General features: G+C 37.9%; 1 protein-coding gene across 1 annotated transcript; it reads right to left on the bottom strand.

Annotated features, from left to right (window-relative positions):
* On the bottom strand, window positions 1–11891 carry LOC308686000 (spermatogenesis-associated protein 16-like). Its single transcript, XM_081358201.1, has 4 exons — window positions 11853–11891; window positions 9058–9205; window positions 2991–3140; window positions 1–1487 (listed from the first exon to the last, which is right to left on the bottom strand). The coding sequence occupies exons 2-4, from the start codon at window positions 9179–9181 to the stop codon at window positions 1315–1317; spliced, it is 447 nt and encodes a 148-aa protein (XP_081214327.1). The 5' UTR covers window positions 9182–9205; window positions 11853–11891; the 3' UTR covers window positions 1–1314.
* Between the last annotated feature and the right edge of the window lie 260 nt (window positions 11892–12151).

The raw sequence follows: 12151 nt of genomic DNA on the forward strand, positions 1-12151 counted from the left end.
GCAAAAACTGAGGAGTAAATGGTGATTTCTTCACAGTATTCTAATTTTTTGAAATCCTGTTTTCGTGGGTTTTATGAACTGGAAGCCCAAATTATGTACAAATAAACAACTAAATACTTGAAATCGTTTAAGTTGTGGGCCCTGAATCTATAATCTATGGAAGTTTAATGTTTTGAATAGAATTATGGAAATAAATAAATTTTCCCATGATATTCGAATTTTTTGCAAAGGGTCTGTATAGTTGACCCCAAAATGAAATTTTGTTGTAATTCACGCACTCTTGTGTAATTCCAAACCGGTATAGATTTCTTTCTTCTGCAGTAGCCTAAGTTACATAAAAGAAGATATTTTGAAGAAAGTTGATAATTTTGGTTCCCAAATAATACAAAGGAAGTCAATGGTAACTGAAACTGTTTGGTTACCCACATTTTTCAAAATACATTCTTTCATATTTCACAGAAGACAGAAAGTCGTACAGGTTTGGAAGGACAATGACAAGTGTGTCCCCACCCCGGCTGAAGAAGGTGATTTTAAAACGGTTAGTTCCAGTCCTTGATTCTGATTGGTCAATAGCTGTGTTTTATTCACGGCTATGACTGCTTCACCCAACGGTTCTATGTATCATTACACAACACCCCCTAGCAACCACTCTTAGCAATGCAAACATATGTTCTCATTGATATTGTTCATTGAAGCTTATAGAGTTGGGTATTGTGAGAGATCGAGTGAGTGAGTGTACCTGCATTTTCAGTAACGTTAGATAGAGTATTTTCCTTCAGGTCAGTCCTATATTCGTAATAAAAAATCTTTTTGAATCTTGTCCTTTTAACAGTTAAGGGGTTTTCCATGCCCTGACATGCTAGTCATTTGTCAGTTGCATCTTGCTTCTCCATGTTCACAACAAGTTTCAGTCCTTTCAATATAAAAGTCTTCTCTACTGACTGACTCACTCATAAAGAAAATATTTGTCGCCATCTATAGGCGAAATAATGTAACTGCCGTTCACGGTCAAGGACTATTTTTTCCAGAGGAAGGGAGGCTTTTAGTGATTTTACTTCATTAAAAGTTGCATTGATACATATTTTTTGGCTTTAATATTAGTATGTGTGGTAACCGTTTTATAAAAGCAATAAGGTACCGTGAATAAGTCACGGCTGAAGGGGTTGCAGGCACTCCGCTTCACATTCACGACACAGCACAGCCTCTCATACCTTATTGCTTACATAAATGATGATATAATTAATATTTTTGGTGGACTAGCCCTTTACCAAACGCAGAGCAACACCCTGGCAACCAGAGAATGGAGTATAATACTTACAAATATCCTGCTGGACAGTCACTTAGCATCACACAAGAACATAAATATATACCCACACTTAGCTTGGTACACCTAATAAAATCTAGAACTGGCAGAATCTTCTTTCCTTGCATCTCATACATCTTTTCCAAGTCTCTAAAGCTGGGAGAGGTGAATGGAGATCTTTGACCTGCAAAAAAATAAAATAAAATAAAAAGCATCAGACCAAAATTGAGTTCAATAAATCTTACAAATGACATGTTTTATCATTTACATTAGGGACCAAATGTCTGAGACCACATCAAAAACCTATGATTTACCCTTGAAGATAAAGAGAACATTTTTGGATTTAGTAGAATAATTACATTTTAGTAAAATAATAAGCAAAATATTTCATATTTTCCATTCAAGATGATAGACACAAAAACAGAAAAGAAAAGTTGGAGTTAGTTTTAAAAAAGGCTCAGTGGGAGTGAGTTCAAGAGTTTAGGTGGCATAATGCTGAATAATCTACCACCCATTAAGGGAAAAGTAGAATTTTTATCAACTCTTCATAATATTATGTATGCTAAGAGCACCACTAGCTGGGGGAAACGTTAGACTAATCCCTGGGGGCTCACAAACATTCCCCTGGGGGGCCCCCATACAGTGATTTCAGGGCCCGAAACCCTAGTGAGATACTTGGGTTGATCTATATGCAGAGCATGTGAAACATCCACATATTCTAATAAAAACTGTTATTCATACTAGTGATGCTGCAGGTAAACACATGCGTAAATGGGTGGCAGTTATAGTACCTTTGCAACAGAAGTTTGAAGTTGTTAAAGCATCTTGAGGATGATTGATTAGTATAATGACCCATGCTGTGGCTGTACCTTTGGGACATTACACAAATGCCATAGATTTCCCTCCTCTTAATAGAGATCGTTCACAAACACAGCTTAAGCTTTTCTGTGCAGGCTGGTCGACGGCAGTTCAGACTCGACATCTTTGCCTCTCTGGCTTTTCACGAACCAAGGTTAATTGAGAAATTTTATGCCATTGATGTCAATACATTGATTGGGCCCTGTAATCTCTTGTCCGTTTAAACAGAACAGAAAAGGGCTGAGTTAATAGGAGTTTCTCATTCTTGAAAGATGATGATGGTGTGACCTTGGAGGTCAGTCCGTAAATTCGTACATTTAACATATGACACAGCCTTAGCCCTCGGTTTCAATTGGAGCAATTTCCTATGCACTACTAGATAATTCTTTTTTTTTTTGTTGACCTAACAAAGTCATTGTGGTGAAAAAGTGTGACCAGAATAGAAACGATTCCTCCGGGATTGTATTAAAACATTTTTGTCATTGTAATGGCTGTGAGGATTGAGAGGTCTATTTGCACTGCGTATTCGACGGCGTAAGCTTTGTGATCCATTTAGCTTGCCTGAGGTTAGCGTATACGCGTTCATGTTCTCTCACAAGAGAGTACACACTGAGAGCTCATAAGGATGTCACCCAAGCAGATGAATGTGTGATGTCAAAGATGTATTGTGTGGCTGTGATTATACCCGTCCTGTTCAGCACACTCTGAGAACCTTCATCTGATCAACAGTATGAACACGCTGTGCTAAAAGTCTTCTGTGTTCTGTGAACTGGAGGTCTGAAAATGTAGATTATAAGTTCCCTTCAGCTAATAGAGAGACCACACCAACCTGTGAATGTGGGACACCTCCTGTGGAGCAGTTTATTTAGGAAGTCTCCGTTCTCGCTCCTTCTGAAGCCAAGGGTGAGGTAGTAACTCTGTGTGGATGAAGGCTGACTCCAGTCCGTCGTCTGGGGCAACAAATGACCTCCACACGGGTCTAGATAGGGATGAAGATTAGTTACTAATTTGTTTAATCTGAAACAGCCAATGTCTGTCTGTCTGTCTGTCTGTCTGTCTGTCTGTCTGTCTGTCTGTCTGTCTGTCTATCTATCTATCTATCTATCTATCTATCTATCTATCTATCTATCTATCTATCTATCTATCTATCTATCTATCTATCTATCTATCTATCTATCTATCTATCAATATTATCTATCTATCTATCTATCTATCTATCTATCTATCTATCTATCTATCTATCTATCTATCTATCTATCTATCTATCTATCTATCTATCTATCTATCTATCTATCAATATTATCTATCTATCTATCTATCTATCTATCTATCTATCTATCTATCTATCTATCTATCTATCTATCTATCTATCTATCTATCTATCTATCTATCTATCTATCTATCTATCTATCTATCTATCTGTCAATATTATCTATCTGTCAATATTATCTATCTATCTATCTATCTATCTATCTATCTATCTATCTATCTATCTATCTATCTATCTATCTATCTATCTATCTATCTATCTATCTATCTATCTATCTATCTATCTATCTATCTATCTATCTATCTATCTATCTATCTATCTATCTATCTATCTATCTATCTGTCAATATTATCTATCTATCTATCTATCTATCTGTCTGTCTGTCTGTCTGTCTGTCTGTCTGTCTGTCTGTCTGTCTGTCTGTCTGTCTGTCTAGCTATCTGTCTGGCGAAAAATCTGTCTGGCGAAAAAGAATAGTATCTAATTTTTATCATCTAAAACAGCTAATGCCTGTCTGTCTGTCCGTCTAATGCAATCTCTTAAATCTATCCAAAATGCATCACCTGTGTTGTCATTCCATTTCATCTTCCTGTGAAGTATGGCCAATTCACTCTTCAAATTCCAACTTAGGAATTGAAAAGCAAATCTTCAGTTCTACATTTTGTACAACCGTAAACCGGAACACCCTATCAACTTAGTAACGCACTAAAGCCCACTCCGAACCTGTTAGCAACCGCAAAACAATGGTTGGTAGCCACCTCCAATACTCTGGCATCATGGTGGTGGGTTTTGCATTGCTAAGTTCTATTTCTATTTTATCAAAAAGCATAAAAGCCTAGTTTTGCATATTGGGCCATGTTGAGCTTATCTATAATCTAAATTGTTTTTGTTTTGTTTACATTTGTACATTAAAACATTTTGTTACTGCATTAGCTGGTCACAGTTTAAAATCACTGAACTAGATAATAGATGCAGAGATTTGATCAATGTTAATTTAATTTTGTTTATGTGATGCTAAAAGTGGCATTGTCTTCTTTCACTTGCCTTATTTTAATGCAAATCGTACATTTCTTTCAAAGAGATTGCATCAACAGATGGCTAAAGGCGTTACATAGTCAAATAAAAGGACCGCAACCATTTTTTCAGAGCTGGTTATGCACATGGAACATGGATGTTGACAACCCTGTGATGAGTGACTGTTCTCCTCCAGGGTACTAAATTTAAATCCAACGTGTCACATATTCATGTCATGCAGGATTATTTTTCCACAACGGTGAACATTATGCTAATTTAATTAGTTAAAAAAGAAGATACATAGTAAGAAAAAAAAAAAAAAAGCTGCATCCCTGAGGAATGAGAATGTAGACACAGCAGGGAATTGATGAGTCCTCCATGGAATTTGTGGATTATAAAATAGATTGCATCATTCTCGGTTTAAAAAAATTATCTTTACAAATGTCTCGTGTGTTGTAGATTTCACAAACCAACTCAGCATTATATCATAGCCTTAAAATTAAATTCTGCCATTATTTACTCACCAATTCTGTGTTCATTTTTTTCTCATGTGGAATTCAAAAGGAGATTTTTTCCATATGTTCACAGTGCTCTTCTTTTAAAATAGCATGCATTTTTTTGTGCGTGTCATTTTTGATGCATGGCACTCCCTGATAACCCTTCACTTTGATTGTTTGCAATGTGAACATCATGTTTAACATCTCATTTTGTGGCCTACTGAAGAAAGAAATCATAGTGGTTTGGGAAGAAATAAATGATGTGAGTGAATGATGACAGAAATGAACTATTCCTTACAATATACAGCTTTTCATCTTATCCAGGTTTTTGTGGCCTGTTCAGGAGAGTGTCTGTGCTGCGGTGTGAACGCATCATAAGATTGTGTCCTGGGGACAGACGCCCTGCTGTGTCAGGATGTTACGAAATTTTCATGGTAAATCTACGTTCAATAAAGTGGAATGCTCTCAGACATGTTTTTCTACTGTGTCTCTGTGAGGCGTCTTTGAATCGTTTGATCCAAGCAGGGGAAGGCATAACATTTGCGTCACCAGTGTGTATTTCTTGAGCATTGCTTTGAAAGAAAAAAAGTTATTTTCATAATGAATTAGTCCAGAATAAATGTTTATTCGCAGATTCTGGCCATTTGATGCCCATAACCCAGAGACTCTACTTAGTCGCAGGTTTCTATGTACTTAATCTTATTTATTCTATATATTGTTATCATTATTATTATATATTTTTTTATATTATTGTGTATTTTTGTAAATATACTCAAATCTGATGAATATTCCAAGAGTGGTTCTTATACTTAGTCCAATAGCATTGTCTCAAAAGATTAGTTTAAAAACACTGATTCGTTAAGAAACAAAACAAGTGACTGTGTTTATTAATGAATCACTGAAACTTTCATTCAATTGTATAATTCAAAAACAATGATTCATTCAAAAAGCAAACAAGTGACCAACTTTATGAATGAGACATAAAATAATTCAAACCATTCGTTCAAAAACACTGATTCACTGAGGAACGAAACAAGTGACTGTCTGAATCACTGAATCATTCATTCAACCGTTTCATTCAGAAACACCAAGGGCTCGTTCACACTGAACGTGTTTTTGCTTAGAAAGACGCGGACACTGGAATCAGGAAAAAACGCAAGGTCTCGAGGCGTGTTTTTTAAAAGTTGAACTGATTTTAACTTGAGAAAATAACGGTATACCGGTTATATACGCCAGTCTAGCGCGTTTACATAGAAAAACAGTAACGCATTTACAAACCTTTGTAATGGAAAAAACGTGTTCTGTGTGAGCAGCCCCTAATTCTTTGAGAAATGAAACAAGTGGGGGAATTTAGAAACAATTAATTGAATCAACTCAATCATCTCAGACAGCAGCATAGTGTCGGCCCAGATACGGGCCACGTGTGGATTCAACACGTGTGCCGGATCTATGTTGCTGTCTGGGATACGATTTTCTTAAAACCACTAATTTATTTAAGAACAACACGAGCGACTGCATTTGTGAGTGAGCCATTTGACTCATTAATTCAACCAATTCACTCCAAAAAATGTATAAAAAACATTTAGGAACAAAACAAGTGGCTGTGTTTATGAATGAATCACTGAAACATTTATTCAATTGTTTCATAAAAAAACTAGCCTGACTACGTCAGACTTTGTACTTCCGTTCAATTTCATTTCGCTTCTGTACTCAGTCTGAGACCGCGTCATAGCTTTCCGTTTTCCTCCGGCCTGAAAACAGCCGGCCAATCAACGAACAGAGGGCGGGCTGAGAGCCATGACGTAGACGCTGATTGTACCGTGGATGCGTAGATTTACTTCACATAATCTGCAAAAGTCGTTCACAGCCATGTTCACTCCGGTATTTCGCTCGATGGTTTTGTTTTCGCATCATACATGTGTTTACAGTGGAAGTTAGATGCGGCTGAGCATGCGCATAACACACGCCATAACCAAACGTTATGTGATTGGCTTACAGGTAACCAATGATTTTAAGCTTCAGACTAGCGCCCCCAGGCGGTAAAGAAAACGTTTTTCTATTACGGAACTCCAGACTCTCTCTACGAAAGCAAAGCGAAGTAGCAGAGTCTGGTATTACTAGGCTATAAAAAAAGAGTAATTCATTCAAAAAATAAACAAGTGACCGATTTGTTGAATATGTCCTAAAATAATTAAATCGGTTAATTCAAAAGCACTGATTCAGTATGGAACAAAACAAGTGACTGTATTTATAAGTGAATCATTGAAGCATTCATTCAATTAATTCGTTCAAAAACACAGATTCATTCAGACACAAAACAAGTGAGCAATTTCATGAATGAGTCAGTGAATAATTCACTTAATTTAGGAACGAAACAAGTGACTTAGGGCCCTATCTTGCACCCAGCGCAATTGACTTTGTACACCGACGCATGTATCATTCCTATTTTGCACCTGCGCAAAGCGCACTTTTCCCTCCACAGAAGCACGTCGCTAAACTAGGGAATGAACTTGCGCTCCCTGGGCGGTTCAGCGCAAAAAAGGAGGCGTGTTCCGGCGCAAACGTTCCTTCATGCTATTTTGCAGGTTTAGAAAACAATTGCGCCACTAACCAGGAAAAAATTGTTTAAAGTCAGTGGCGCGTTGCGCATGTTATTCATATGCTATTTTAAGGGCGCATGCTTGGCCATAATCAATGTAGCGTGTGCACAACGCACACTTTGATTCTCTCATCTACACAGAAGCAGCAGTTTTCATTTTTGCAAATCATACATTATTACGATAGATAGATAGATAGATAGATAGATAGATAGATAGATAGATAGATAGATAGATAGATAGATAGATAGATAGATAGATGATAGATAGATAGATAGATAGATAGATAGATAGATAGATAGATAGATAGATAGATAGATAGATAGATAGATAGATAGATAGATAGATAGATAGATAGATAGATAGATAGACAATTTATTATAAAAGCATACATCTAGCTTACACATTTACCCAAATTATCATACGCCTTTTTAACCGAAGTTAATTTGGGTGTGTTTCTCCATCCCCAACGTCCCTGACGAGAGCGTTGCTCTCCTTGGCTGTGAACCGCTCCTGGCGCGCGCCTGGCAAATCTGCCATTATAATAGGAATCCGCTTTAGAAAAAGTGCGCCTGCTCTTAAAGGGAATGTGAGATGACGCTCTGATTGGTTTATTTCACGTTACGCCCAAACCACACCTATGAATAATGAAGCTACTTCAGACCAACCCATTTTAGATTTGCGCCTGGCGCAAGATTCATTTATCCCGCCGGGAAAATAGCAACAGCGCCAAGACCCGCCCACAAAGTTACTTGCGCTTTGCGCTTTGACACTTGCGTTTCAGATCGTTAAAATAGGGCCCTTAATGTGTCAGTCATTGAATCATTCATTCAGTGATTCATTCAAAATCAGATTCATTCTGAAACAAAACAAACCAACACTATTAAGTCATTGAAACAGTCACTCAAATGATTTGTTTTAAAAATAGTCCAGTTTCTCTCTCTAGCAAAAACTCTGCTTGCATGCCTTACAATGCAATGACCTCAACTGACAATCTCAAAGGCAACACTAATTTACAAATTAAATGAACAACTCTGCACACCTAACACGCATAAAATCACCCAGAGCTATAATAACGCATTCAGTATACTGTGTAAATGGTTGGGTAAATTGCCGCAAAGTGTACAATTTGAAGCAATTTAAGGTCTAAGGTCAGGATTTCGATAACATATACAAACCGAATGCTGGATTATAGATTTGTTCATAATGGGGGTGTTTGAAAAAGAAGCAGGGTAATTGAAACATGAAGGTGCGCTCTTGACCTGCCTGTGTGAGTGGCTCAAGCCTCAGTGTTTGAACAACAAAGAGAGCTGCCACACATCCCTGCACGCCGCAAACCACACTAATTCACAACCTGTTGCTAGGGCAACACCCGCCTTAGACAAACCTATTAGTTAGACACAATCTAATGCCTGTGAACCTGAAGCCTTCCTACTCGAGTGCTTCATTGTTGGAGGTCTTTTTTCTTACTATTTAATAAGCAGACGATGTATTCGGAGTCTCTTAATTTCCTCGTACCGGTAAATATGTAGTCTGTGAAGGCTGGGTGAAGCTTCCGGAAGGCCTCCTCTGCTTTCTCGATCGTGTTTAAGGACGGCTTTCCAAACCAGGGAGTGAACATGACTGAGAAATTCTCCTCCATAATCACCGCCTCCTCCAAGAGCCCCTGTGAGAGGAAATAGAGAAAGGGATTTGTTTTTTAATATGCTTTAATGCTTAATTTACTTTCTATCTTTCTATTTAATTCTAAATAATCAGATCATAAATATTTCCTGCTGAAATGCTACAGAAATGCACAATGTGATTTTATTATATTTCCTCTCTGATGATAATTTAGCTTTTATATTTTGTTTTGGCACTTCTGTAAGACTGGCATATGGTTTTGATCATTTTTTAAGTAAAACTTAATACTTTTAAAAAACAGAAGTGATTAATAAATGAAGAGTGTGCCAGGTCTTATTTAGAGTTATGAGTTATTTCTTATTCAAGCCTTTGTGTGTGACTGTTTGAGATAATCAGTCATCTCCTGTCAGAATATTATACAATTATAATAATTTTACAGAAAATTTAAATTAAAACTTTGAATTTACTTTGTATTCAGCTTCAAGTATGAATGTAGTCTCACACAGACCAGCTATTTTAGTTTTATTATTCTATTATAATATTTATTAATATTTTTAAATTAGCTTTTATTTTACATTTTCATTTTAACTTAATTTAATGTAGGCTGAGACTAATATATTATTAGTATTCACAAAAAAAACATTGGATGGGAAACTTTGAAAGCATTGTTCATGAAGGTACAGTAAAAAACATGATAAATTTACATCTACATTTAATCATTTAGCAGACGCTTTTATCCAAAGCAACTTACAAATGAGGAGAGCAATAGAAGCAATAAAACTAACAATAGGGCAGCAATATGCAAGTGCTATACATGACCAGTCCCAGTTAGTCTAGCACATGTAGCAAGGTTTTTTTTATTAAATAGATGTAGAATAGTAAGTGTTAGTATTAATGGGTCAAGTGTTGACAAAAGAGATGCGTATTCAGCTCTAAAAACTCAGTAGCTCGGGTTGAGTTAGGCAGGTCATTCCACCAGCAGGGAACAGTCCAGGTAAAGGTTTGTGAAAGTGATTTTGTGCCTCTTTGAGCGGTGACGTTTACTTGAAGAATGCAAGCTTCTGGAGGGCACATAGGTCTGAAGTAGGTATAGGGGTGCAGAGCCAGTGGTTGCTCTGTAGGCAAACATCAGTGCCTTGAATTTGATGCGAGCAGCGATTGGCAACCACTGCAAGTTTATGAGGAGAGGTGTGACATTTGCTCTCTTCGGCTCGTTAAAGACCACTTTAGCTGCAGCATTCTGGATCAGTTGCAGAGATTTGACAGTGCATGCTGGAAGACCTGCCAAAAGAGCATTACAATAGTCCAGTCTGGATAGAACAAGAGTTTGGACAAGCCGTTGTGTAGCATGTTCCGATAGGAAGGACCTGTGCCCGGTTGCATAAAGCACCTTAAGTTTAAGGGAAACTAATGGGCATTCTTTAGGGAAAAATACAGTTAAGGTGCTTTATTCAACCGGGCACTGATCCTCCTAATGTTGTATAGGGCAAATCTGTAGGACAGTTCTAGCAATGTGGTCTATAAAATTCAACTGACCATCAGTCACAACTCTAAGGTTCCTGGCTGACCTGGATGGAGTTATGGTTGACGAACCTAGCTGAATAGAGAAGTTGTGATGGAGTGTTGAGGTTAAGTTTCGCAGGGTTAAGTTGAAGGTGGTTGTCCTTCATCCAGCAATAAATGTTTGTCAGGCAGGCTAAGATGCGAGCAGCTACAGTTGGATCCTCTGGCTGGAATGAGTGTGTCATCAGAATAGCAGTGATAGGTAAACCCATGTTTCTGAATGAGAGATTGTAGTGAGGACATGTAGATGGAGAAGAGAAGTGGTCCAAGCACTGAGCCCTGAGGCACCCCCGTAGCTAGATGTTGTGACAGTGACACCTCACCCCTCCACAACACCCTGAAGGACCTACCTGAGAGGTAAGACTTGAACCATTGGAGTGTGGTTCCTGAGATGCCCTTCGTCTTGAGGGTTGACAGGAGGATCTAGTGGTTAACTGTGTCAAAAGCAGTAGGCAGATCCAGCAAGATGAGTACTGAGGATTTGGAAGCTGCTCTTGCCAGCCTCAAAGCTTCAATAACCGAGAGTATGGCAGTCTCAGTTGAGTATCCGCTTTTGAAACCAGACTGATTGTTGTCCAAGAGGTTGTTCTGTGCAAGAAAGGTAGAGACTTAGTTGAAGACGACTCGTTCAAGTGTTTTTCCAATGAATGGAAGAAGGGATACCGATCTGTAATTTTCTACATGTGCTGGATTTAGAGTGGGTTTCTTAAGCAGTGGGGTTACCCGAGCCTGCTTAATTGCTGTGGGAAAAGTACCAGTGTGAAGAGAGGTGTTGATGATATGAGTGAGTGCATATACAACTGAAGATAAAGTGGCTTGAAGGAGAGGAGTAGTAGATAGTAGGGTGATTGGAAAGGATGTGTTTTGAGACTTCTGCCTCTGAGAGCAGAGAGAAGGAAGGCAAAATGTGTGTTTTAGCTGGTAAGATGGGTGAGTCAAAATGTGGTGTGGAAAATTGGCCGCTGATGGTGGTGATTTTATGAAGGAGGAGGAGTGTTAAAAAGAGAGGAGAAGGTTTTGAAAACCATGCCGAGAATCAGAGGAATTGTTAATTTTGTTGTGGTAGTAAGTCATCTAGCAGTCATCTACATTAGCAGAGAAGGAAGAGAGGAGGGATTGATACAAACCAAGGTCAATGGGATTTTTCAATTTGCGCCACTTCCTCTCTGCAGCACATATAAAAACATAAATAACAGTTTTGAACCCATGGTGACCTATTTGAGGTTCTGTGAAACACTTTGAAAGGATTTATGCTATTTGACCGTGAAACAAAGTTGGCAATGTCTTATAAGACACTTTTCACACATCTGTGTTGTAATCAGCAGGATGCTGCGTTTTTCTACACACTGTAAAAAACACTGTTAAAAGTGTTTACATTGGTCAAAATAGCATATACATTTTCTATAGCATTAGTGGTGAACATGTT

The sequence above is a fragment of the Scardinius erythrophthalmus genome, assembly GCF_964197995.2.
Source record: "Scardinius erythrophthalmus genome assembly, chromosome: 25".
Taxonomy (NCBI): domain Eukaryota; kingdom Metazoa; phylum Chordata; class Actinopteri; order Cypriniformes; family Leuciscidae; genus Scardinius; species Scardinius erythrophthalmus.

What these genes read in the sequence shown, in the direction of transcription:
- LOC308686000 (XM_081358201.1), bottom strand. Translation starts at nt 9,181, where the DNA reads ATGGAGGAGAATTTCTCAGTCATGTTCACTCCCTGGTTTGGAAAGCCG. An exon ending in CACAGACTACATATTTACCG is followed by an intron (nt 3,141 to 9,057) that starts GTACGAGGAAAT and finishes ATCCCTATCTAG; the next exon opens with ACCCGTGTGGAGGTCATTTG. An exon ending in GAGGTGTCCCACATTCACAG is followed by an intron (nt 1,488 to 2,990) that starts GTTGGTGTGGTC and finishes ATTTTTTTGCAG; the next exon opens with GTCAAAGATCTCCATTCACC.